A 27,556-nucleotide genomic window follows, 5' to 3' on the forward strand; every position below is an offset into this window, starting at 1 on the left:
ACTTTAAACCCCCTGTTTTCCATACCCTCGAGGGGTAATACTTACGCCTGCGACGTAGTAAGATTTGGAGATCCGGACATTTTGTTCTTAAGTAGCACTGAAACCAGATAAGCGAGAACTCAGACTTCGGCTAAACGTACCACTCCCTCCGAATTCTTGCACCCTTAAGGGTGCCTTGAAAGTTTAAATTTCCATTTTAAACCCCTTGATTACCTTACTCTCAAGGCGGTACGTAACAATTACGCCTGCGACGTACTACGTAGTATGTATGGCGTCGAACAACATTAAAAAACGGACAGTCAAGGAGCCCGTCCGCTCGAGCCCCTACCGCAAGCCGCAATTACCGACACTATTAAAATATAAGCTCCTATGAAGGGATATTGAGGGATGGGCGGCCCAAGCGATTAGCAATCTAACAAGCCGTGCTCGATAAGGCCAGCAAGGTAGAGAATCGAGAAAAATCATGATTCAGCGAGCAGAATCCAGCGTTACAATACGGAAGCGAGCATTTTAGCAGCTCAAATATGAAGATTCTGATTCTTAGGCATCATTTCTTGCCAATCTATAAATTTTTGCCGTTGTCCGTCTCCACCACGCACGGCTTGCCATAGACACATTTAAACTATCAATCTATACGGTACCAGAAATTGGATCCCGTATATCCCGCATAAAAGGAGAAAAGGAGATGATCATTCGTTGATAGATGGTTTAAAAAACCAATATAATTTAAGCTAAGCTAGTGGGTGCTATAATATTACGACTTCGATTTTTTTTTCCTTATTTATTATTTTTTTCTTAATGACGGCTAGGAAAAGGTAGTATTGAATATTATTAATCGTTACGCTACTGTACTGGTATTACTACCCCTTTATACTAAATACTTGTCGGATCCACTTGATGGAAGGAAATTTTGGCCGCGAAGTTTACCCCTTATCTCTTTCCCCTTTCATAAATACTACGTAGTACATATCAAAACTATAATTTTGCAAGGGATCTTACCAAGGCTTAAACTAATCAACTTACGTAGTACTACGTATAAACCCCTGGGTTACCTTACCCTCGAGGGGTAATACTTACGCCTGGGATGTAGTACTGTATAAGAATCCAGCTTTGAAAAGTATATTAAGATCAGATTTTAGTCTGTGCAATGGAGTTGGCAAGGCTTTGAGCCATTCAGAAACCACCGCTTTATGATTTATGGGCTTAAACTGGGTCCGATATGTATTGATGTGGGGGGAATTAGCTATAGCAAAATGACGTATACTACTACGTCCCAGGCGTAAGTATTACCCCTCGAGGATAGGGTGACCAAGGGCTTTAAAGGGGAAACTAAACTTTTAAGGCACCCTCGAGGGGTAATACCTAGGCCTGTACCGTGGTAGCTTTTACTCTCCCCCCCCCATGAATAAATGTCGGACCCAGTTTAGGTCCATAAATCATAGAGCGGTGGTTTTTGAATGGCTCAAAGCCCTGTCAACTCCGCTGTATAAACCAAATACTAGCTCCAAAATACTTTTCAAGGCTGAGTCCTTATACTACGTACGTAGTAAGTTGATTGGTTTAAGCCCTGGTAAGATCCCTTGCGAAATTATACTTTCGACATTTATTCATGGGGGGGGAGAGTATTAGAACTGTAATTAGCAAAGAGGTCTGACCAAAGCCCTTAAACTCAGAGGAAAGTACTACGTAAAAGCCGATATAATCCAAAGACTTCGAGTTATAGCGAAAGCAGTTCGAAGTTTTTAATTAGAAAACGGAGGTCGATATAAAACTTCGTAGCGAAGGTAATCGGCCTTATTAAATGTTACGGCTAAGAAAAGGTAGTATCATAATAGCTATTAATCTGTTTGCTACGTAGTAAAAAGAAAAATGAAGAGAGGAAGAAAATTATATTATAAGACCGAGAATATATGCATTCCTTAAGATGGAATATCATATGACCTCGGCTGATTAATTCAATCCCACTCAACCAGACCCTTTGCCAGGACCGTAATAGACAATTTCTACGTACGGTAAAGGGCCGGCAAGCTTTTTAAAAAAAGAATCAAAGAGTATCAATTTAGTTGTACTATGCGATTATTCTTAAAGGTGTTTAATAACAACCCGAATTACCCTGATTTTTATTCGCAATAAGACGGAGCTAGTAATCATTGATTAAAGCTTGTTCAAATGAATCTTCGACGCCGAGGTTTTAAAACGATTAAGCATCCTCGATACTCTTTCAAATCTCGATCTTAACTTGATTGAGCACGTTTAGATTTAGTAGTAGTAGTACGTAGTACTACGTAGATCCCTTTCGAGCTGCCACCGCTGCAATTTGACTCCCACCTTCGCTTAAACTGTCTTCGCTGCAATTCACGATCCTCTTTTTTTACGAAACTATCGGTACGTCAATATCGATCCAGCTTGATTGGGGCCAGCTCGATTACGGATGAGCTTGCCTCGCTTACATAGGCATGCCTCGCTTAGAGTAGCATACCTTCAAAGGGCTCAGTAAACGGGAGAAGGAGCAAAGGGCACTCACTATACGTCATCATTGATAGTAGCTCACACCCTTGAACTATATAGCCTTTCCTTCTTCCATAGTTAAAGATCATCCTCTTTCCCCCCTTTCTGCTCTGGCCACTTTTCTGACTCCAACTTCCTTGTAGATACTATCATATAGCCAATGCACGTGATTCATTCTAATCATATAAAAAGAATCTACTCCCTTGAAGCTTCAAGAGCAGATAAAATTCAAATACTATTTTTACCGCTACTACGTCCTAGGCGTAAGTATTACCCCTCGAAGGTAGGTTAATCAAGGGGTTTAAAATGGAAACTAAACTTCTGAGGCACCCTCGAGTATACTGTATGACGATACGCCAGGTCTCTTGGGCGTATCCTTATATGCGCCAAGCTACCTCCTTCCTTTTTTTCTCTTTACCTTGCACATATTTCGTATTCTTTCTGTTGGTACACAGGTATTGATAGTACTATCAGTTTGGGTTAGTTGTGTTGTAGATGTCTAGTATTGCTATACTGGTAGTGGCGGTCCTTTAAGAGGACCGCGGGTGCACGTGCTACTCTCACGTGCTAAGTCCACTATTACTCTTATCGTTCTTTCCATTCTTATCCGCTATATGGCCGTAGAAGGTAGAGGCCGTTGTACTCCGACACTAGCAGTTCTTTACTTGTTGTAAAGAACGCTTTAATTATATTTATACAAATTCTTGCGTCTTGAAGTTCTATCGAACTTTTGATTTCTTTTGCACTTTCGATCTACCCATCCTTTAATACGCACTTCTAGCGTATTGCAATCGATGAAGCTCTTTAAAGCTTTATTCGGATTTGCTTTAGTTATATAATCAGTTAAGTTGCTCTTCTCGTCAATCTAGCGTATTTCGGCGATCTCTTTGCGCTCGTAGGATTATCGTAAAGCTATTATATCGATCATAAGCCTTTTTTTTTTTTTAGTTGTATTAAGTTTCATTAAGCACTCGTAAAGAGAGTAAGAATCGGTAGCTACTACCATTAGTATCTTTAAAGGTATTTTTTTTTTAGCAAAAGGTAGTAAAAAGTGTATTAATAAAAGGGTTTTTTTTTTCTTAGAAGTCGTACTTGCTATATTCGATAGAAATTTAACAGACTGTGCTCTTAAAAGTGTTTTTACTTCTACTTTACAGAAAAGGTATATTAGTTTAGATACAATTAAGGTACTGCCGAGAGCTTTTGAGGCCTCGACAAAAGGGTGTATTGCTAAATAAAGTGTAAGGTGAGAGCCTGGTCCGTGCACAGTGCACGGACCTCAGGCCTTGGCACGCTCCTACTACAACTTCGCCCTTAATTCCTAGTCCTAGATAATACAAGTCAATCAACCATAACATCAGCAAAGCTTCCTCGTGACCTGGTACTATCATTAGATTAATACCGGCAATATCTTTTATTTCTTTCTTCTGACTTATAAAACTATAGTTTACGAATCCTTAGCGCTTTTACCTTCGTGTATATAAATCTAAGACCTTAGCTACCTTCGACTTTTATACTCGGTAGTTGTTAATTCAAAGTCATTACTTTAAGATTCTCTTGAGCTTTTATGTACAGTAAACCCCCGCGCTCTCGTGAGTTCCTTTAAGTAATCGCTTAAGGTCGTCACACGTAGCTTTTAATTTTATATTGAAAAAATCCTTAACGGCTTTTTTCGAACGAATGCGTTTTCGGCTTATGATTGATTGTAAAATACAATTAAATTAATTAATCGTGCGGTTGTAGATCAAAAAGTGATATTGTAAATTGTATCTTATATACGAAAACTAATAGCAAAATCAAAAAATCCGCACTCGCTTCCGATCCGCAGTCGCTTATGCCGATTAAGACTGAAAGGATGAAAGGAGGCCTACTCAAGCGAGTCGACGATTATTACCTACCTACTATTACTACTATTACCTACCTAGGTGGGCAGAGCCTCAGGCATACATACATACCATACATACATACATACATACATACCATACATACCATAGGTACATACAGCATAAGGTACGTACCTTAGCTGCTCTACCTACCTACCTACCTACCTACCTACCTACCTACATACCTACCTCCTTAGCCAGCATCAGCAAAGCCTAAGGCCTACATCACAAACCCCCCCCCCTCCCCTCCCCTCTCCCTCTCCCTCTCCCTCTCCCTCTCCCTCTCCCTCTCCCTCTCCCTCTCCCTCTCCCTCTCCCTCTTCCTCTCGGTGCAGACAGAATAGTCAGTCAGTAGAAGGCATGCACGCACGAAGAAGCCCGGATAGGAGAGGATACAGATACAGATAGATAGCTTTGTGGTCCCGACTTGATCCGATTAGATAATTTACTACCTCGTACTACGGTGTCACTGACATTCCGGCCGGACACAGGTACCTATAGGTAGGTAGGTATCATGACTCCGCTTCAGCCGCGCCCGGCTGGATGGATGATGGGGCTGAGTGAAGTTTATATCCGATCTTGGCACTTTCTGTCCTTTCAGTTATTTCTATTCTTTCATTTTTCCTTCTTCCTTTGTACGTGGCGGGCATCGGCCGCTTCACCCATTCCCCATTCCTCGCGGGGATTTTGTCCATTCCGCAAGTTGGAAAATCAACGCGTCGCGTCTTTCATTTACGGTGGGGATATTTAACATCTCTGCAGTTGTGGATATCTATCCAGCTTACACCTAGGGGAGCAAAAAAAAAAAAAAAAAAGAAGAAAAGGACAGCGTTGGTGTGTGTGCCAGAAGTCTGTTCATTACAGGGCTCGAATATGCCAGGCCACTATCTATCCCGCCCAGCTTTTGTCTTCCCCACGGAGTGATGAGTGAGTCGTTGACCCCCTTACATCCCAGGCTCGATACGACAAACCATGGACGAGCCGACGAGGAAAGAGGGAGAAGACCCGATACACAAGACAAGAAGCAATCCGAAATCCACCATATGCACACGAACAATTGCGTGCGGCCCGGTGTCAAGATACATTGATCTATGCGAGAGAGAGCGAGAGAAAGAGAGAGAGAGAGAGAGAAAGATCCGACGCGAGGTCGGATAGGAGGGGCCAGTGGGAGGAATTCGATAGTACGCCGGAACGCCTTACGTACGGGTATGAAGTGTTTGTGGACAATACGCGCCTCCGACGATCATGTACAAGGAGAGTGGGCGGAGGGGCAGAGGAAGATGCTCGTATCGCTCCCGGACCGGACCAAGAGGAGGGACGACGAACCGATGGGGTTGTGGTTCTGATGGACGTGTCCAGGGATCTACCAGACTGCATTTCGTCAGTCAGCTGGGTCGACGCCATGGGCTGCGGCGGTCGCCGGAGCCATGTCCGCACTTACCGGCGCTCTACTTCCGACGGACCGGCTTATTGTTCCCCGACCCATCGTAGACCGTTCCCCCAACCTTCTGCGAGAGGCCGAAGCCGAGCCCGAGAGCCACACCCAGGACGGCGAGGACGATCACGGTCACGATCAAGCTCTTGTACAACTTGCTCAGCCTTGCCCAGCAGGCACACCGCGCGCGCTGCAACTTCTGTGCCTTTCTCTGCTGCTTCATGTGCTTGCGGCCGGGCCAGGCCGGGTCAACCTTGCTGCACTTCTGCGTCACCCGGCCCGACTTCGACTGCGAGGCTCTGGTCTTCTGCTCCGTCAGGCACTGAGCCTCGAGGTCGGAATACATGTCGTTTCGATCGCGGGAGACGGTATAGGCGAAGGTGGTTTCGAGACTCTTTTCGTAGCTGGGCGTGGGCGGCAGGGAGACGGTGTGGGCCGAATCGACATCGTGGATGGTCGAGAGGACGCGTGCGGAGGCCTGGCGGCTGGGGGAGGGACGACTGATGGTGAGAAAGTCTGCGCCCGGCTTGACCTCGCTCTCGCTCTCGCTCTCGACCTCGACCTCGACGTCGTGAGCCGTCACGGCCAGCTTCTTCTCTTCGAATCCCGACATGGTTGTGATGTGATGGCGTGCGAGATGCTCACCAACTTGAGCTGCGAGCTGAGGGCTCGGGATCTGCTAAATGTTGGGGGGGGGATGCGGGCGGGTTTCGACTTGATGACTGTGTGCCAGGCTGCGCGTCCGGGTGGAGAAGGAACGAAACAGGTCGGAGTGGATACGGTCGGGCAGTTCTCGGCTGGCTCGGGGCGGTGATGGAGGGACGGGTATTCATTCAATGGGTGGGTTTTGCGTTTGTTTGTTTGTTTGTTCGTTCGTTCGTTCGTTCGTTCGCTAGTTCGTCGTACTTGTATGGATGTTCAGGTTGCGGCGGTGTTGGGTCGACGCGGTCTGTCAGCCACGTTAATCGGCAAGGGAATGGGGGCGGCCGCGCAGCGAGGTACGACGACGAGTGGCTGGGGGCGTGACGGGCAGATTAGATTGAATGATTGGCTGATTGACTGATTGAGTGATTGCCTGATTGAGTGATTAACTGATCGACTGATTAACTGATCGACTGACGGCGGGATCGACGGGGTGAAAAAGAAGCAGCAGCAGCAGATGTAGGGGTGAAGAGGAAAGCGGAAAGAAAAAGAAACGGACGCAGACCCGGACACGGAAATGCAAAAAGGTCAATTGATCCTGCAATGGTCTCATTAGATCTTATCTCCTCGCTCTCATTTCACCTCTCAGGCCCTGGCCCTTCCCCTTGTCCTTGCCCTTCCCCTTCCCCTTCCCCTTCCCCGTCCCCGTCCCCGTCCCCGTCCCATCTCGCTGACTGATGACGAGCACGGGGCAGAGGAAGCGGAAATTCAGGCTGGCATGGGATGACTGAACCGCGCTAGCACGTGCGTGTGTGCGTGTGTGCGTGCGCGCCCTTACTGCTACTGCTACTGCTACTGCCACTGCTACTGCCACTGCTACTGCTACCGGTACTGCCATCTCCTGCTCAATCGGACATCCTCTCAATCCTCCCGTGTTGCCCATTTGCCCCATTGGCCCGTCTGCCCCTGTGCCCCTGTGCTCATTTGCCCATTTGCCCATTCGCCCATTCGCCCATTAAATTGGGTCGGGGCTTCTTCTATGCGGGAAACGCCGTCTGACTGATTCACTACCGTATTAACTAAGTAGTAGTAGTAGTAGTAGGTAGCTGATTGATTGGTTGGTCCTAGCTCTCCCGTCCAGTCATCATGCCGGTAGATCGATCGATGCTGTAGGTACTAGTACGTACCTTAGTACTTACTTCTACAGTAGTGCAGATCAGCTCCCCCTCAGCCTTCCGCCGGACAGACAGACAACCGGTACGGAGGACGGGCATGTCCCAGCACCAGTCCGGAATAGTCCCAGTTGAGCATCAACATCAACAACAACAGCAACAACAGCAGCAACAACAACAACAACAACACCAATATTCATATACACAACACCAAGTCCGAAACACCAAATATTTAAATATATTAATATACACATATATCCCCATCTCCATTTGACTCCCGCAGTAAACAAACAAACAAACAAAACATAAACAAACAAACAAACAAACAAACAAACCAAACCAAAACAATAAACAGAACCCAGATAAGCTTTCCCCCCTTTGCAAATCCATTCCAACCCAATCTTGTTTGGCTTTTCTTCTTTGCCGCTTGGCTCGGAGTCCCCTACGCACGCACAGACTGGCCGAGGTACGTAGTAGTAGTAGTACGTGGTACGCGATCAGCATGATCAACAAGCATGATACGAGACGTACTACGTAGTAGTAAGTACGTAGTAATCTCTCCCCCCCCTACCCGAATCCATCCAATGGCTTCTCCCCGATTCGTGTGTGCTCCTCCGTACAGTAGTGAGCTTTCCCTTTCCGTACAATACAGTAGGTACTACTACTACTGTAGGTACAGAAAAGAGGAGGTCCTTCCATGCTTTCCAGACCTCTCGACCTGTGCGTGAGCTACGAAGCGAGCCGCATGAACTGCTGTACCGGTACTGTACTCAGTTCTACGCCGAGGACCCTGCAGAAAGAGGAGAGACATGGCAAAGGGGGGGGGTTGGGGGGCACGGGGCCGCATGTACCGGATGAATGCTACGTGCGCTCTGCTACAGTATGCTCTGCTGTGCTCTGCTCTGCTCGCAAGAGAGGAGGCGAGGCGAGGGGGCGCGTCCGGAACATGAACAGTATCATGTCGTAGGGCGTGGTCGGAGACCGCTACCGTCCCTCTCTAGCTACCCGCCCGCCCGCATGCATTCAAAACGAGGAGAGGTCCGAGGGGTCGAGGTGTGTGTGCGGTAACTACGTAGGTGTGTTTCTGCTTCCATGAACTCCATCCGAAGACGATTCAAGATGATTCAAGATGATTCAAGATGATTCAAGATGATATTCGCTTATATTTATAAGCTGTCTACAGTCATGACCAGGCTTGTTACGATCATCTACCTTTCAAAGCGTATGGTGGTCAGACAAAAAAAGGATTCTTTTGAAGCCATCGCATAAGTAGAAAGAGTTCGGGGGCGAAGGAAAAAATTCAATGCTATACACTAGCAGTTAGAGGTGGCTGCACCCTCACACCTAGTGCAGGACTGTAGTCCGTAGTAGTAGTAGTAGTAGTAGTAGTAGTAGTAGTAGTAGCAGTAGGTAATATAGGTACGTAGTGATAATAAAAGTACCAGTACCAATTGCAAGGCAGCCCGCCATCCCGCCTCCTGATTTTCACTGCTTTCGCTTACTCAGCCAAGGCAGAGCCAAAAGCGAATCTCGGCTCAAAGATTACCCATGATCCCGTTTTTGAGTTGATAATCAATCCAACCACCTTTTTTCAAAAAAAGAGCCTCACAACTAATCACGTCATGTCGAATATATTTATCTCGATTTTCTTTCTTTCTTTCTTTCTAAATAAAAAATAAAATAAAAAATAATAAATAATAAATAAATAAATAAATAAAATAGAACGCAGGTGGAAAATATTCTTGGTCTATCCAAAGACAAAAATAAATCACCGTCGAAGATGTCCCCGCGTAATTATAGATCATTACGTACCTACCTAGATACCCAGATACCTGATCTTCGGAAAGCTTTTTCAACGCGCTTAAAACTCGTTCAGGCCTATGATGCGAATTACAGGTGTATATCTATTTGAGAATTCCATAAATGAAAGCGCGGATGGGCAAAGCGCTATCTGATTTCGTCCCTTTCGCCATCCTCTTCGCGCTATTTTTAATAGTCATCGATCGTCGGCGACCTTTAAATTTCCTTCGAAAGAAGTGGCCCGACTTGCTGTAGCAAGGCGGGACCGTAGAATCTGCTCCTGCACAAGATACCAAGAAAAAAAAAGAAAAAAAAAATATATATATATATATATCTATTCAACCAGCGACGATATCGTAATTATTTTTGCACAGAAAGATGCACCGTGCTAACTTTGCTCCCGATCCAGTAAATCCAATTTCAATCACAGATTGTTCTTCTTTCGTCATGCGGGGTTCAAGTAAGTCACGAACTAAAAATACTTTACTCTGGGTATACTCTTCTTATACTTTTCGACTTGACTCGTTGCGTGCGTGCATGTAATACGGTAGATCATCAGAATTGCTGTGTAAATTATTAGAACAGGCGAGGGACGCGAAAATCGGCCTTTCTCAAATTGAAAAAAGAAACCCCTCTATTAAAAGAATACGTGCATCGCTATCGACTTTTTTTTAAAAAAGATAAAAAAATTGATACCTTTTATAACATGTTTAATAAGATTATCTGTCTTCCATTTATAGACCGGGTCTTTTTTTTTAAAATAAAAAAAATTAAGGTTAAAGTCATCAAGATATTCGACGCAAACGAGTAAAAAATTGAATGATTCAAGACCGTCTCTAGCTATATTTTCATTCCATTTTCATGTATGAAATCATCACAAATAGATGCATCTCTATATTTTTATACTCACTTTTTTTAAGAAAAGTTTTTTTGGGCATATTAAAAGAAAGAAAAAAAAAAGAAACGATTTCTTATTTATAGTACTGGTTGTTGCTTAAGGAATGGTAATTCGTCGGTTTCCCTAATTTTTAATTCGAAAGAAATTGACCGACTTTGCTGGAGCAGGTCAGCACTACCAGGGCGGGACAGTAAAAATCTGCTCCGTTTTAATAGATAGAAGATCAACCAACTGTTACATAGTCATTATCTCTGTATGGAAAGATGCATCGTATTAAGTTTTGTATTAATCAATTAATCTAATTTTAATTGCAAGTTGTTATTCCTCTATTGTGTTGAGTTAGAATAGTAAAAATAGTACTTTTGATATGTACTTTTCGATTTTACTAATGCGTAGGTATATATCAGAATTGCCGCGTGAATATTAGAATAAGCGAGGAACACGAAAATCGGACTTTTATTCAAACCTATCAAAAAAAATACGTGCATCACTATTAACTTCTATTGAATAATTTAATACCTTGAGTAATATAATATACTAAATCATTTGTTTTCGATCTATAAGACGTTTCTTTTAATTAAGGTTACAATTATTAAGATATTCGCAGCAAACAAGTACGTTCAAATTATTCAGGACAGTTTTTAGCTATATTTTCATTACATTTTAATATATTATATCACCAAAAACAACTGCATCTTTATATTTTCAATCCACATTTATAAAGCAAAGTTTTTTAAGCGTAGGCATATTTTATTTATTTATATTTATGTTGATAGTTGTTGTTAAGTAAGTGGTATACCGTTACAGTCCCGCCTTGGTGGTACCGACTTGCTACAGCAAGTCGGTTAATTCTTTCGAATTAGAATTTAAGGAAACCGACGACTATACCGTTATTATACCGCCTGAGTAGTGCCGACCTGGCTGCGCTAAAACAAGTTAAATTCAAGGTACTCGACGATTAATATATGTTGCGATATTTTTTGGAAAAAAAAAAAAAAAAATCATGGTCCCGTCGCGAATCTATCAAGGAAAAGCCTATTCAAAAGGATACGTGATAATTATCTACAGCCCATAAAACATCAAAATGAAGTGCGATAGATTAATTAATAGATTACAAAGAGAAGTTCACTTTTCGCGCTGCAATCAAGTAGAAAGGTACCTAATCCAGCATACCGAGCACAATCGATTGTATTCTCGAGTTTTAACAGAATCAAGATTTTTTTAAATAAAAAATTTTTTTTTTTTTTTTTTGCAACGTCGTCGGAAAATAATCATCATCGATAATCGAGCTACCTGTATCCGATAATCAACACGGTTGCGTCGAGAACGGATCTATCGAACCTATTTTTTCTAGTGTTATAAAATCACTTCTGGCTGTAAGAGGCACTTCTAGCTGTAATTCACATCTGGCTATACCTACCTACCTCTAGCAGATCAAACATGAAGCTCCCTTCTTTCCCTATACGAGATGCCTCCTACAAACCTTCAGCTCCGTCTCTTTCCCTTCCTCTTCCTCTTCCTCTTCCTCTTCCTCTTTCTCTTTCCTGCCGTAGAAAAAAACAAAAGAAAGAAAGAAAGAAAGAAAGAAAGAAAGAAAGAAAGAAAGAAAGAAAGAAAGAAAGAAAGAAAGAAAAAAAGAAAGAAAGAAAGAAAGAACTTAAAGAGCCGAAATCAAATCACCAACACGCGACGTCTCCCCGAAGAAAACTTCCTTTACCAGCCGTTCCGATCCGAACCTCCCTCCTCCCTCTTCTTAACCACCACGCCGACTACGATCTATACCTGACGGACATACTAATCAAAAAGACTAAGAGGATTTGCGATAGAGAAGAAACGAGTATAAGAGATAAGATGGATGGGAAGGGTTTGATTCGACTGATCGAAAACACGGTGTTGCGCTTTCGAAAGAGCGTTTTGCAAACACACCGGCTCTATCCAAAAGCTACGAACGCGAGCCTTTTTAGCTCTCCGACAAGAGAGAACGATGTTTACCTTAAAGGCAGGTAGGGGGTCATTTAAACCGTCAGCTGACAATCCGATGACAGTCTCTTTAAGAGACGATTCCAAGAGGTTGGCATAGTTAGTGGATCACCTTAAGCCGATATTTAAAATTGAGTAGAATCTGAAAACAAACGATTTAAATTATTTAAATCGTAGCTAAAATAAAACTATTTCAATCGATTGAATCGTTTTTTATAAGAGCTCGTCTTTTCGTGAAAAGATTATTACTAAAATAAGACGGTTTTAATCGATTAAATAATCGTTCATAAAAGTCGGTCTTTTTATAAAAAGACCGTTTTAAGACCGTCTTGTGGCCGTCCCAAGGCCGTCCCAAGGCCGTCCCCGAACTTGAAACCGTCCCGGAAAACGTTGATTAATAAGCAAATAATTTTTTTTTTTTTCAATTACTTAGCAGTCTACCCTTTGCTAGGTATACCACCCCTTTATCACCACCCCCTCTCCTTCAAGTGCTCTAAAGGCGCATCTACGCGGGTCAACTTTTACTGAATCGATCGATTCCGATTATTAAAAATTTAAAGCGTTGATATATAAGCCGTAGCAGCGATACCGAGAAATATCTTGGCATCGAATTTTTTAAATCATTACTAAAACGATTCTATTTAAGAAATAGTTTTTATTTACAATTATATCTTATTTGAAACAGTTATCGAACTATTTCAATTTTTTAAAACGAGCTTATTAATAAGCTTATTTTAAAAATATAGACGGGGACGGCCATAGGACGGCCGTAAGACGGTCCCAAGCTCGGGGACGATCAAAAAGGTGAACTATTCTTGATTTGTAACTAGTACTGATTTTAAACGGTCCAATAATCGTCTTTTATAAAAGAAGGTCAGAGGACCGCTCAAATGACCCCTTACCTGCCTTTAAGGTATATCTATACGGATCGAGGCCGCCCGCCCGACGTTAATGAATACAACAACAACAACAATTACCTGATTAAGCGAAATCAGTGAGAATCAGGTGGATGGCGGGCCGCCTAACAATTATGCAATAAACCATACACTCGCTTATACTCCGCCCTCTGCCCTACCGTGTCGGACAGTAGAATTTTACATATACATCAGCAAGTCCACTGCATTTATCAATGGAATGATCGATTGGCTTATTTGCGATGGTTTTTTCACATCGACGACGCCGACGACAACGACAACGATGAATAAAATTATAAATTAATCGGTGTAGTAGTATCTACATGATAGAGCAAAGCATTCTTCATGCTATCACCTTGACCCCTCATTTCATCCGCAGCTACTCGCCCGTCTAGGAGCTAGCCAAGCCCTTGGAGGCCAGGAACTCCTGGATGACCTGGTAGCCAGCAGTGGCATTGTAGTGGAAGTTGAGGCCGTGTCCCGTGTTGGGCTGGATGTAGGAGGCGAAGTCGGCCTCGCTGACCATGGGGAAGTTCGTCTTGACCCGAGCAGGGATAGATGCCGCCGCACCGCCGGTGGCCAAGCAGTCGGAACCACAGAATGGGAGATCGGAATCTAGCAAGATATTAGTGGATAATACGCAGGCAAATCGGGGCGCAGGTTAGACGGTGACCGACCTCCGCTGATGGCCAGAACCGGACCGGTGTAGCTGTTATTCGGGACGATACTGCCGACAGTCAGAAGCTCGCCGAGGGTGACGGGCTGCTTGGTCTTCTCGGCGAGCGCCAGAATTGCCGGGTCGTAGTACTGCGGCTTGAGGAACAGGTACTTGTTGGCCTCTGCGTTAGAGGAGACCATGTATCCGTTGGGAAGCCTCTGGGGCTCCGGCACAGACGTGAGATCAACGGGGGCGATGTAGCCGAGCAATGCCTCAGCGTACATGGATGCAAACATGTCGACTTGTGCGCCGGTGATGTCGCCGAATCGCAGCGGCTGATTCTTGTTGGCTTGCTGGAAATTGCCACCAGCAATAAAGAGTCCGAGGAACGACGAGTCCGTGGTGAAGCCGGTGAGGACGATACCGTCGGTGAGCTCTGGGTAGAGATTCGCCAGAGAGTATGTCTGAGCCGATCCGAAAGAGTGTCCCACGTGGACAACCTTGGAGAATTTCTGGTTGACGCCCGGGAAGCTACCGTTGCGAAGCATTCGGGTGAGTGCAGCAGTGGCCTCAACTTCGAGGTAGGCTTGAATCTCGTTCAGAGGCTCGCCGTGTGATGAGTTCGCGATGCCAAGACGGTCGAAGCTGAGGGTAAAGTACTTGTAATCGTCGGCAGCGACGTTGAGGTAACTGTAGCTGTAGTTGTTGAATGACAAGTCCCAGTAACTGCAGCATGTCGGAGTTAGCCTATCATTGGGCAAGACGGGTGTCTCGTCCTTACGTCTTATCGAAGCCAACTCCGTGCGTGAGAACTTGAACTGTGGGGTTCGTTATGTTACTGCAGTCTGGCATACAGAACTGAGTGCTGATGTTGTACGTCCCAACGGTGGTGTCGTAGCCCGTAACGATCAGGTCGGTCCAGTTGCGCCCTGGCGTAGGAACCGGAAGTCAGCATGGGATCGTTTTTGCATGTCTCGAAAGCAGTCTTGGAGTAAATTACTCCTGCGACACACGAAAAGAGAGCAACACTGACCTTGTTGCGTTACATTCAAAATGAAGTCGGTTACCTCTGCGTTTGTTTGGGGGATAGCGATGTCGAAGACGGCTTGCCTAGCAGATATGTGAACCGGAATAGTCTGATTGATACATGTCTTGCCCAGCGCAGAGGTAGCGAATATAGCTACGGCAATGGCTGAAGAGTATCTCATGGTGAAAGGGAGGTTGACTGTAAGAGCAGAATCAAAACAAAACTTGGGGTAGCTTTTCGATGTTTATAAGAATCCTGTCAACACCCGAATGCTCACTTGCGGAGCTCTTCGAGCTTGAGCTTCAGTCATCGACGTAATAGAGCTCGTGGGGTAGGAACTGTCCCGACCTTTGGAAGGCGCTACCGAGACTCGAGGGTGAATTTCACCCCTTGCTTCAATCAAACAGCCTTCTGTTGATTATTTCCCATGCCTCGAACATAGTAGAGTTGTTTTTCTCTTCCTTTTTATTTTGCATGCCTTAACCACCCAAACCCACCCGCTGCTTTACAATGAAAAAGTATCCAATAATGCCGAACACTTGAGGAATTCAAACAATTGAGCCTTACTATCACTACCACTCATTTGTCTGTTAACCATATCAAATAATCTCGCGTTGTAAGTAAAGAAGACATAAGAGAGAAAAGAAGAAAAGGCAGTTGTGAATAGCTATAGATCAAGTCGAGAGCGAATCAGAAAAGGAGAAAAAAGAACGAAGATAAACAATTTAATACTCCATCCCTTGACTCTGCTTCTGGCTCTTGAATTGCTATTGTGAATAGCTTTCGAAAGTCTTGAAAGTATGAAAAGCTATGAGATCACTGTCCTGCGCATTTTTTAAAACAGCGCAGCATATAGCGGGTCTGAGTGGTTAAGGCATGCAAAAAATAAGTCAGCTATTTTCGAGGCATGGGAAATGATATCGACCCCTTTTCAGCCCCGTTTCATTCCAACCGTCCAACCAGCGAGGTGAAATAGACGAATCTCAGCGCAGGAACAGCTCCACGCTCCACGGTAGCTTCGCCCTTCACGGCTTCGTGCCTGGGCTAGCATTTTAGACGGTGCAAATCCGGGGTGTCAAGTGAGATGAAATGATGTGCCTGATGATGATCAACGTATTTGAATCCGACGCAGGTGTTTTGAGGCTATTTGGCACTTGGTGTTGGGGATGGCGGCGTCTTCTAGTTGACCTTAGCAGAAAGCCACTCTGTCGAACGTCACTGCTCAAGATGAGCCCGATCGCTCCGTCGGTCACGAGAAGAGTACAGTCAAAAGTCAAATATCAGAAATGGAAAATTAAGAAGGAACCCATACGAAAGCCGACACAGCACAAAGAACTGTCCATACAACAGCGGTAGATGTAAGAGTCTGGCCTGGACCTACGGAAGGGGGAACTCACACCTTGCTCACATGATCAGCGCAAGCTAAGCGGGTATGTGATTCACGTGAGATCGTTAGCTCCTCCCCACTCCACTAGCGCCCGCCTCCAAGCACAAAAGCCCGAAAATTCTCGCTAGAATTTCGACTTTTTCTCTTCATCAAAAAGTGACAGAGCCAGCCACGACCTCCACCTCGAACTCTTTACAGTGGTGCGTTGCCAGCATCCTCGGATGTGAGGCTCTGGAGATGAATAATTTGCTATGCAGCTCCCTGATAGGAAGTTTGTCCCCCGTTGGGTCTTCTTTATTGAGGGCGATGGGAGGTGAATGTCGATGATGGGAGACAGATCAATTTCGAAGGACACGATGCGAGTCTAGATGCGAGGTCTGCGGACACGATTCCCCCCGGCAGAGGACGATTCTTGAAGGGCGGATACACACACGGGATGGCTGTTGGAGCATAGGATACTTGGGATGGTTGGTGGAGCCCCCAAACGATGCCGCACATTCCTGCGCTGCACTGCACTGCACTGCACTGCAATTGTCCACTGTCATGAACTCGGTTGCCGGTACCCCGTGGCGCCGCAGCATGTACCGCAGAGGCATGATCACTTCCACTTATACATTGATGACCACGACCGACTGCTACGCCCTGCCCTCTCTTTTCCCTCGTTTTCTTTTCTGTGACCTTCTCATTCCTCTTCCCCCTCTCAATCATGGGCATTTCCCCAAGACCTTATCTCCTCATACCTATCTCGATTGGGCGCATGCTCTACCCAAGATTGCTGCTGGCTTCTTCAGCCTCGCCCCAAGATGTCATCCCTGGAGCAGGTAGCATCTGACGTTTGAATCTGGCCGACTTGCGCTTCGTTCCTCGGAGCGCGAAACCTGCGCGTAAACCACCAAATGCGCCTGCCGCGGCTGATTTGCCGCCTACATCTCGAGAAACTTCTGAAGAAGAGGGCGGCAGCGATGGAGGAGCAGTCACAGGTGGCTCCCGCCAGGCTACTTGAGCTGTATGGTCGATACCGCCAACCTCAAGATTGGGACCGGTATGCCTCTGCTGCCTCTTGTCATTTATCGGAGCCCAAGCGGTGCCTGGGTCCGGAGAATTTCTATCGGCCATGACGGCTTCAGCAGCTCCGCCAGACGAAGGCCCAAGCCCTTCCCTTTCCATGTCAGCGTCATCATCATCCTCTTCCAATTCCGTATCCTGTGTCACATCATTTAAGACATTCTGTTCGCCACCTCCTGGCTTAAGTCGGAAGCTCTCCGCAAGATTAAGGGATATCTGCGGACCAAAAAAGAAATCAATGGAAGTTGGTTCAATCTGGCGTGCGTATTTGCGGTGGCTATTTCTCTTTCGTTTGCTGGGCTCGAAGATACTGATGCCGACCCTCGTATCTACTTCATTCACCTGAAGGCCGAGACCATACTGGAGGGCCTTGTGGGCCGTACCGTTTCGTGGCCTTCTCTCGTCCAGATCTTTGATGGACAACAATCTGTCGTTCTTCTGGCGGTTTGGGTTTGGAAGGAATGGGTGCCACTTGATATCCTCGGTGCGCTCCGGCCCCGGAACTGCAGACGAATTAGGAAACGTACGCCAGATTGCCATACAACCTTAGCCAGAATTCTACTTTCTGCACTCGCGGCAGAACGAGTTATTGCATTTGGTCGCTTCAGTCTGGGCTAAAGATACTTGAAAAAATAAGAGATCGTACCTTGATTGGCCTTTTGGTCCATCCCTGAGTACCGCTAAAGTTAGCCAATGGCCTCATAAGAATGTGCCAGGAGGAAGATGGGGATGTTGCGATCATGGGCCATTCCAGCACATACAACTCCCATCTTTACACAGTGCGGCCCAGGTATCATCCTTTCCTGGTTGGTGGCCGAACGTCAATACGCGGTCGCAACACACTAAATCCCTTGGAGTGTCCAGACCGAGTTCTCTCATCCGGGACGTCTTGACGTCCGGCTCCGGTACAAGCTTCTTCACAGCCGCAGTTGAATCTCCCTATTCTCAGATTAGTATCACCCACTGACCTCGTCAAAACCCATACCTTCTTGACGATATATTCGGCAGCGAGGATGTACTCCTTGCCGTCGAAAGACGAGACCTCGGTAAATAAGAACTGGTACGCATCTGAGTCACGGATTTTCGGTGACACGACCAACCATGTCTCTATGGCTTTGGTGCTACCAACAGTGCAGTTCGTCGTCACATTAGTATTCATCCGGGACAAAACACACCCTTTAGCGACCAGGCCCTTGCTGCTAGCTGTCAGTCGTCAACAGAACGCAGCAGATCTTCGTGGAACATACTCCTTGAGAGTTTCCCGGATCGTCAGGTTCGGGAACTCTTTCGTTACGATGTTCAATACGTACGGGTTTTGGAAGAGCCCGCCACCAAGAACGAGGTACTGCAACCGTCAGCGTACTGGTCTCATATTCTTGAAAGCTTCTTTACATCAACCTGCCCTCCTTTTTCGCATTGCCGCTGAATTCCAAGCACGATGCTTTCCGCCGGGCGCTTGAAGCAGCCTTCTACTTCGTCACTGAGTGCCATTTAGCACCCTGCAAGACCACCTGGGCCAAAACGTACCTGTCAAATCGAAGGTATTCATCTGGGAGATGGCTAATCTTGAACGCTACCTTGAATTTGTTCGATCCAACATAGTTTTTGTACGTCCTATCGAAGTGGTTCCTCATGTTGTTGAGTTCCCAAGTTCTGTTGGCGCAGTCGGGGTGTCTAGCATCCAGCAAAGCGTACATTGACTCTGAGACAGTCTCTGCTCCGCAACACACACCTGATGGTTCAGTCAGTAGATATAGGAATGGTGGGATGTGTACTGACTTTCGCTGGCAAATTCTTGGGTGAATTCGAGTGGGTGGAGACTATCCAGTCGGAAGCGAACAAAACACTGAACAGTCAACACAATCACCCCGGAAAGGGAGTGTGAAGGTACCCACACATGTGCCCCCTCCCCCATCCGCTATCAAATATGTCCGGCCGACCTAAAAGCTGCAATCAGCACTGGTATCCTCGGTTGTTCCCAACAAAGACTTACTTCCCAATCTTCTGGATTCTCTCCTTCAAGCCAGGAGCGGAACATAGCCGCTGGCTCCGATTCCAACGACACAGAGGTACATGTGAGAGGTGATTGTATGAATGCCCTCAGGACTTCGGCATGGGCAATGGTCGTACGGCCTGGCGGCACAGCAACCACCACCTCGATGTCGAATCGATCAAAGTTTGCATACTGTCCTCTCAAATACGAATGGCTCTTACTGCCGACGATACCCAGATCTTCGAGAATAAACGTTGCCCAATCCCGGATCAGATCATCGCGTGTCTTTCCTAGCCCGTCCAGCTGCTCCTGAATCTTGGTTTGAATTTTCAGGATCTGTGGGTCATCGTTATGGCTGTGGAACCTAGATCAATCGACCAGAAATCGTTATCAGTATCATTAGAACGATTCGAGGATATGACGATACATTTCACAAGAAAGCTTAGGACGAACAGAAGATGAAACACGGGCTTCCCTAATACTTACATCAACTTCCATAGCCGAAAAAGACGAGCTGGTTCGTAGCTTGACGGATCCGGGTTATCGAAAACCCTGTCCAATCCATGGCCAGTGATAGGGGTGCCGTCTTCGTCGTAATACAAGAAGGTGGATGGGTAGAGTCGCCGGTGCGCCCCTTCTTGGTACGATCCAGCTGAATCACTGTGAAGCCTGATATTACAAGGAGGCTGAGCTTTTCCATCGACTGGATAAAACAGCTGACCAATCGCAATGGCACTCTGCGCTATTCGATATGAGCACCTGAATGCTGCGAGTGCTCCGGAGTCCGGGGGCATCGGGTGCTACGCTTCGGTTTCGACTTACTGGTTCCCATGTCGATACCGATCACGAACTTCCCCAATTTCTCGTTCGCGGGGGACGTGCTTGATGCTGAATTCCGACCTTTCTGTCGCGAGTCACCTAGGAGTGCGGTCAGTATTCTTCTGGCCTTGAGATAGGAAAGGTGCTGTCCAGTTACCCTTTCTCGTGGCCTTTCTCTTGCTGATCCTCTTTGAGCGAGGCATGTTGACAGTTTGATGTTGATGGGCCGGTAAGATAGCGATCCTTCGAGATTCAAGGAGAGTCCAGCGAGGATAGAGAAGCAAAAACTTGACAGGTGCCAAAAGGCATTCAGTCAAACAGACATGAACGGTTTCGGATTTCTTACAATGACATGCATGTGAGGCTTTTCGTTTGCAATGCTGCCTTACTAGCCAGTTATCTGTATCACTGCATGCCAGCCAACAGTCTGAAGTCTGCAAAAACTATGCGGGTCAAGTGGAGAGCTTACTAGTATCCGAGACAGGTTCAAACTTGAAAGACAATCAATTCATAGCAACCACGGTCGATCGTTTGCATGTCAAGACGGTGATATGATATGCTGCGTTTGCAGTTTGCAGGTTACAGCTGAGCTATCTCAACAATCCCAGTCCCTGGTACCAATAGGTGGAACGGTGGATGGCTGGCTGCAGTACAAACCGCGTTCTGCTCAAAGGAGTTGTTTGCCCGGCCCCTACGCATATGCAGTCCGTACAACGTGTCAGCCTCAAGCGGGGTAAGTCTGGACCCAGCGATAGTATACCAAGTCACAGTCAATCTGAATCCCCCAATCTCGAAATTTCGATATTTCAATGAGTCCGGTGTTCTGCTGGAATTCAAAACAATACGCTTTCCACTATGGTAGCCACCACCACCACCACCACCACGCCTGCACCAAAACTCGGCAAAGTATGCCAGCATGATGATCTCTACAACATCGTGGATAGTGCCCGAGCCAGTAGTGCAGTCGGAGAGAGATCATCGACGCGAATTAAGAAGCCAACCCTCACTGAAAGCCAGCATGCTTCCACTCCATCTGCAGACCGCCATGGCGAAAGCTCGATCCGTGGCCCCATCTCAGACGAAGTAGTGGATAATCTTGTCTTCAAGACGGCAGTCATCTACCCTCTTAATGCACGCCAGACAGCTCTTCCTGAATACTTCACTAGGAAAGGCAAACTTCTTCGGCGCTGGACAGAGAAGTACGGAGTTGAGGTTACGAGGCTACAGGACGAGGCCACTGCCCAGCGGAAAGCAGCACCTCTCAATCGAAGGAAGAAGACCGCGGTGCAAGCCGAGGACAACGATGATGTTCATGGATCTCGAGCTGAATTCCAGGAGCCACATTGGCCTGGGTTGGAAACACAAGATAATCCGCAGGGTTGTCTGCTGTGCGAGTCGGGAACGAGGGATTCGAGAGGATCAGTCTGCCACTCCTGCCGCTTTGCTGAGGATGGCGATATGGTTCGGCCTAAGAAAAGACAGAAGACTTTCGCCCAGGCAGCCCGTTCAGACATTGGAGACAAGACTCGAAAGTCACAAATACCCCCGAGGACATCTGGTAATACATTCGGTCAACCTGTTAGGACTATCCTGCCGAGCGATCGAGCTTGGTCAAACCGGCCCGCCCCGTTTCAAGAGCCAATATCAGCTATTCAGAGGTCTGATCCTGCCGAAGATATAGCCTTCCCTTATCAGGGTCTCAAATCCCCGACTATCTCTGTCATAACCTGTGAAGGGCGTGACAAAGAAGTGTCTCATGGGTTGGAAATGCCGGAAGTTGGATCAGTTGCGAAGGGACTTACCCGAGAAGAGAGTATCGCAGCCGGCGTTGAAGACTATGACCCTCTGAAAATGGCCAAGGTGAACCCGCTATTGCAGAGCAGAGTCCGGCGGTCGCCGTCTAGCTTCCAGTCCAGCCTGACGTCGGGTTCCAGCGACGTGGTCCGTCTACCCGATGATCCCTCTCCCGAATCCGAACCTGCCCAAGAGAATCTGTCTGTCGATATAGGCCAGGCCCCCGACAGCAACGTACCTGCGAATGCGTCAAAGAGCCATAGCGAAGCAATCCCTCGCGACGCAGAGCCAAGATTTGGCAGAGAGTGGCTCGATGATGACGAGATCGGCGAGATGCTAGATAAACTTTCTAATTACTTGATGCAATATACGGCAGCGGCATGCGCACATCCCTGGCCGCCACACGGCCGAATGTCGTTCCTAGATATCCCTTGTATCCAGGACGAAGGCTTTGCGGGACATGCTCCCCTCCTGGATGCTTTGCGTAGCGTCCTGGATGTCCCAGCTGGAGTCTCGGTCAAGGAGAAGATCGAGAGCATGAAGCTTGCGCCCGAAAAGTCCATGTGGATCAGAAGCATCCTCTTACACCTCGTCAGCAAGTTTGTGTTTGAGTCAGGCTCGCCGTTCGAGGATGCGAGACCGTGGAAAGAGGGCCTCGAATTCCGTAAGATTTTTTTTAAAAAAAAATTCGTCCTTGAATTTCTTCCTCTCCTCTCCTCTCCTCTCCTCTCCTCTCTTCTCCTCTCGCCTTGCTGACTGACTGATTTCCAGTTGGCGTCTCGGCGGACATGATCGAGCAGATCCTGCAGGACAATCGGATCCGGACGGCCAGTTCCAAGCCTGCCGAATTCTCGGCCCGGATCCAGCATCGAAGCGACGGTCTCGTGCGCGAGCTCAACGCCACCATGATGCCGCTGGTGGGATGCAACAGCGAGATGAACGACTTCCACACCTCCATCTCCCGGCTCGCCTCCGATCTCAACATCCGGCTGTGTTCCTTCCCGGCGGAGTACAGACCCATCACCACCCGCATCGGCGAGAGCTTCGTCCATGACATCCACGCCTTGGAAACCCAGGGCGTGGGCCGACCGGAGCAGAGTCTGCTGGACGTCATCGGGAAGCCGGTGTTGTTGACTACGATGTTTGGGGTCCGCGAGAGGATGCCGATGCCGATGGCGACGCCGCACGCAGCGGAAGCTAGGGTTTGTGTCAAGGCGAAAGTGAAGTTGTGGCCGCCGACTGCTGTTGTTGTTGTTGCTGCTGCTGCTGCGGCTGCTGACGCATCTTCTCCAACACTTGCCGAGAGGGGGTCGTGGAACGGCCCCGTCGACGTCAACAGACATTAACTCGGACGCAGCAAGCAAGGTTCAGGAAAACCAGGGAAATAGTGAACAGTAGAACAGAATCATGGCACAAGTTACCTCCTTCCTCTTTGCAATCGACCTGTCACGTGTGGATCGTCGTCAGGTGATATTTCCCTGGCACGTGCTCCAGGCCTCCTCCGATGTACAAGTCCGTAAAGAGCCTCCCCCGAGTACCGATAGTGCAGTGGTTAATCAATCCACTGACTATTGATTCACTTCGCGGGTCCACCCCGTGATACCGTTTCATCGTCTCGTCACCCTTGGAAGACTTGGGCCGGACGTCGGTTTTCCAGACCCCGTTCGTTGCCTGCTGACGGTAAGATTCAGATGATAACGCAACAAACCGTCCGTTTTGCCTCCGATCCATCTGTAGAGTGCTATATTATTATTTTTTTGGGGGCTTAAGCAAGAAAAAAGTTAGATCGCGATCTGATACTGTGCGACTGCTGCCGTGTTTTAATTAGATCATCAATCAATTCGGAGACGGGAGTGTGCCCAAAGCAGCCGTTGCATACCTACCTACTGACTGCAGGCAGAAGGACGGCACGAATCCAAACGTGGGATCATGGACGCATATAACGACCCTTTTTCAAGCTCCTGTCGTCGGCCCGGGGGGGGGGGGGGGGGGGGGGGGGGGGGCGGGGGGGGGATGATGTACCGTTCCTTCCTCTTGCGTCGAGGCTGTCCACCCGTTCCGGACTCGCGATCTAATTCAGGCTCGCGGGTACAGCTTCAGCACACTGTATGTACCTACCGGTTGTAGTAGTATGTAGGTAGTGAGCGTAGAGGCGGCGCGGGAAACAGGATGCCAGTTTCGAGTTTCAAGTTTGGCGCTGGGCGAGCGGGGGTGGGTGGCGCACCCGGATTGGGGAGAGCAGGATCGAATTGGGAAGGAGGTAGTAGGTACAGTAGAGGAGCAGTGTTTCTTGGATCCCAAAGCTGGTTGGGTCGTGCGGGCGGACTTGGGGGTTGGGGGCCAGACCAGACCAGACCCGGTACGGTACAATACGGTACGGTACAGTACTGATACAAATGCGCTGGACTCGTGGGCAGGAGGCGCGGAGTAACGGCCGAGGATCGTGATTCGCAGCAGCCGCAGTTGCACTTGCTCGCTCGCTGACCGACCTGTCGGCCTGGGTACGGGGATCTAGTTGTCCAGAGTATATCGGTACTGTCCTGTCCTGTACTGTACTGTACGTAACCATGGCTGTGTGATCTCGAGCTGTGGCTACCCGATTCGGCCTAGTGTGCCCTTTGGTTCGAAGTCAATTCATGACCAATATATTTGTCAAGACCAGTCAGTGACTAGTAGCTGATGCTCGGCATCTTTTTTTATTATTTTTCCCACTTCTCGGTGCGGTGCATGACAGTGACAGGCAGTTGCAGTGCTGCAGCGTTGCAGCGATGCAGCGTTGCAGCGATGCAGCGTTGCAGTGTTGCAGTACCAAGATCGGCCGCCGCTACTCTATTCGAGCTCGGTCCTCTGGACGTACTACTACGTACTACGTACTACGTACCTACTACACTACGTACTATACGCACTGACTGTCCGGAGTGGGACAGCGCAACCGGTGCCGAAGGCCCGTGGCCGACCAGGATGCCCCACGGATGGGACCCCCGCAATCCAGCAACGGGAGAGCGTCCCCAAGCGCTGGGACTTGGTCTGAGACATTTGGCCTCCCCTCCGGCGCCCCGCGGTTGGATGGCTCCGAAAGGAAAGATCTGCTGATTATCTGTGCTGAAAGTTGCCGTTGCGGGCATCGTCATGGCCCCCAGCGAGGACATGATCGACATGGCGCTCCAGTTGCCAGGAATCGCGTCGACCTGCCCGGCGTGATGATCTTCTGCTATTACTTAATACTACAATACAGTACTATTTCCACTTCTCGCCCGGAGATGCCAGGTACGCATCTGCACTACCCGTCAACCCGTCAACCCGTGAGAGCTGCATTGCCTGAAAAGAGGGAACTTGCACCTGCTCTAAGATGGAAGGTGGGAGGTGTACAGAGTACGGTAGTCGTGACTCCGCCTCGCCTCCCGACGCCTCTTAGGTACCAATATACGTAGTACGTACTACGTACCACTACTGCTACGTACTGCGACGTACAGTACAGTTCAGCCGGAGGATGCCTCGAAAGTTTAAATCTCCATCTCCACTTTCAAGCCCCTGGTTACCCTCCTGTGACGTTGTACGTCGTAGATTTCAGAATTTCCCGTCTGAATGCCAGGAACGAAGAGAACATGGATATGGACATGGACATGGACATGGACATGGACATGAACATGAACACGAACTCGAACTTGAACACGAACATGAACATGAACATGAACATGCTCGCTGCAGACAGGTCGAGCGTTCAGGATATGGCTACCCATACTAGATGCCGGATGCCGGACGCGCTGTCCGTATCGCCGGTGCACCGACCGACCTTCAGAGCAGAACGTGGGCCCATCACCCGCACGCGGACCTTCGAGAAGGAATCTGCAGGACGATCAGAGGATCCCACCGGCACCGGGCAGTAACGTGATGGATGGATGGGCTGTTGGCTGGCTGTCTTGAACCAACTGTCGGTCAAGGTTCGTCGTCGCCGGGTGGCCTTATGCAGGTACCTCGACCTGCCGACGGGAGGTGTGGTGAAGTGAAGAAAAGCGAAGTGGAGTAGATAGAGTAAAGTGAAGTGAGTGAAGTGAAGTAAAATAGAAGCTGAAGTCAAGGGAGGTCGGGAATGTTTCCGTCACGTGCCCTCCAGCCAGATACCTCGGCTGTCTGGCAGCATGGGACGCACGCACGCACGTACCCCGGGGGGCCCAACGAAGCAAGCATGCGGCGAGAAAGAGATGCGTATGCCATGCAGGGTAGATGGAGAGCATTGCGTGGCATCGGTGTCAAGAAGGGGCCGTCTCGTCTTCTTGACGTAGGTAGGTACTACGTAGTTAGTTAGTTGACAGACGTTGAAACGGTGTCACCAAAGTGCACTCAGTCAGTCCCGTCAGTGGGTCAGTCCGTCAGTCCGTCCGTCAGTCCGTCAGTCAGTCAGTTAGTCCGTCAGTCGGTCAGTTAGTCCGTCAGTCGGTCAGTTAGTCAGCCAGTCAGGTACGGTAGTCAGTCAGTTAGTCAGTCAGTCAGTTAGTCAGCCAGTCAAGTTAGTCAGTCAGTCATTGACTCACTCACTCACTCACTCACTCACTCACTCACTCACTCACTCACTCTCTCAACTCACTCAACTCAACCCAACTCAACTCTTCCCCGAGTCCGAGTCCGAGTCCGAGTCCGAGTCCAAACGACGTGTCTTGTCCCAAGTCACGAGACCAAGTCCCGCGTCAATCACACCATGACTCGTCGAGAAGTATACCATCCGATATACTTTTCTTCTTCTTCGTCTTCATCTTCTTCTTCTTCATCGTCTTCTTTTTTCTTCTTGGGCCTCCTGAGTCCTCACCCAATCCGGGTCGGGGATGCATGCATGCACTCATTCATTTCTGTACTGACGTTGTCCTGACGCTGTCCTTACGATGATACTACTGTACGATTAATCACTATTCCCAGATGACCTGGCGGTCCTTTCATGCCGGAGCTGACGTCGCTTTCCTCATCTCCGTGTCAGGATAAGCAGTTGATCCTGGCTTGGGCGTGCCATTGGGCTGGATGGCCGATGAGCCCAGAGGCTGGGCTGGCCTGGGCTGGCCTGGGGGGGCTGGGGGGCTGGGGGGTGGGGCAGGCCAGGGGAAGTAATTGACGAGGGGCAACATTTGCCGGGGGAACTATTCCCCGAGGGCAGGATCTGGCGAGTGACGCCCCCCCCCAAAAAATCTGCTTGCTTCTTTGCGCTCTCTTCTCTTCTTTCACTCTCTGCGACATCCATCCATCAGCGACACCCATCATCCATCCATCCATCCATCCATTCAATACATTCATCCATACATCCATCCATCCATCCATCCATCCATCCATCCATCCACCCTCTTCATCTCAAGAAGCTTCTTTCCTCGACATGGGCATGGGCATGGGCATGGGCATGGATGGGCACGAGCATGGACATGGACATGAACCCGGCGGCCCAGGATCCAGGCAGGACACCCATAACATCCCGTACGCCATGGAACACAGTCCCCTTCCCCGGGGACCCGCGGTGGAAAAAGCTAGACCGACCGACCAGCATCTCCGTACTGCAAGTACGGAGTAAGTACAATATCTGCGTCGCGCACAACGCGCTCTC

The 27,556-nt window shown here is 48.0% G+C and overlaps 4 protein-coding genes across 4 annotated transcripts; 1 reads left to right on the forward strand and 3 right to left on the reverse strand.

The window, feature by feature from the left end:
- Positions 1-5,754: 5,754 nt before the first annotated feature.
- L3040_007907 (uncharacterized protein) lies at positions 5,755-6,439 on the reverse strand (the record flags this gene model as incomplete). The annotated part of the gene is made up of 3 exons (XM_066154751.1): positions 5,755-5,762; positions 5,833-5,839; positions 5,897-6,439. The coding sequence occupies 3 exons, from the start codon at positions 6,437-6,439 to the stop codon at positions 5,755-5,757; spliced, it is 558 nt and encodes a 185-aa protein (XP_066010650.1).
- A 7,184-nt stretch (positions 6,440-13,623) lies between these two features.
- On the reverse strand, positions 13,624-15,098 carry L3040_007908 (uncharacterized protein; the record flags this gene model as incomplete). The annotated part of the gene is made up of 4 exons (XM_007295594.1): positions 13,624-13,847; positions 13,910-14,616; positions 14,672-14,819; positions 14,924-15,098. The coding sequence occupies 4 exons, from the start codon at positions 15,096-15,098 to the stop codon at positions 13,624-13,626; spliced, it is 1,254 nt and encodes a 417-aa protein (XP_007295656.1).
- Positions 15,099-17,066: 1,968 nt separating this feature from the next.
- On the reverse strand, positions 17,067-20,384 carry L3040_007909 (uncharacterized protein; the record flags this gene model as incomplete). The annotated part of the gene is made up of 13 exons (XM_066154752.1): positions 17,067-17,872; positions 18,016-18,039; positions 18,131-18,308; positions 18,355-18,565; positions 18,617-18,714; positions 18,762-18,849; positions 18,897-19,101; positions 19,149-19,215; positions 19,265-19,309; positions 19,363-19,726; positions 19,849-20,104; positions 20,185-20,280; positions 20,339-20,384. 13 exons carry the CDS (start codon positions 20,382-20,384, stop codon positions 17,067-17,069), a joined length of 2,484 nt encoding a protein of 827 aa, XP_066010651.1.
- A 652-nt stretch (positions 20,385-21,036) lies between these two features.
- Positions 21,037-23,321, forward strand: L3040_007910 (uncharacterized protein; the record flags this gene model as incomplete). Its single annotated transcript, XM_007295592.1, has 2 exons — positions 21,037-22,639; positions 22,747-23,321. 2 exons carry the CDS (start codon positions 21,037-21,039, stop codon positions 23,319-23,321), a joined length of 2,178 nt encoding a protein of 725 aa, XP_007295654.1.
- Between the last annotated feature and the right edge of the window lie 4,235 nt (positions 23,322-27,556).

Source organism: Drepanopeziza brunnea (genome assembly GCF_022702325.1).
Source record: "Drepanopeziza brunnea f. sp. 'multigermtubi' strain 214-2 chromosome Unknown ctg14, whole genome shotgun sequence".
Taxonomy (NCBI): Eukaryota; Fungi; Ascomycota; class Leotiomycetes; order Helotiales; family Drepanopezizaceae; genus Drepanopeziza; species Drepanopeziza brunnea.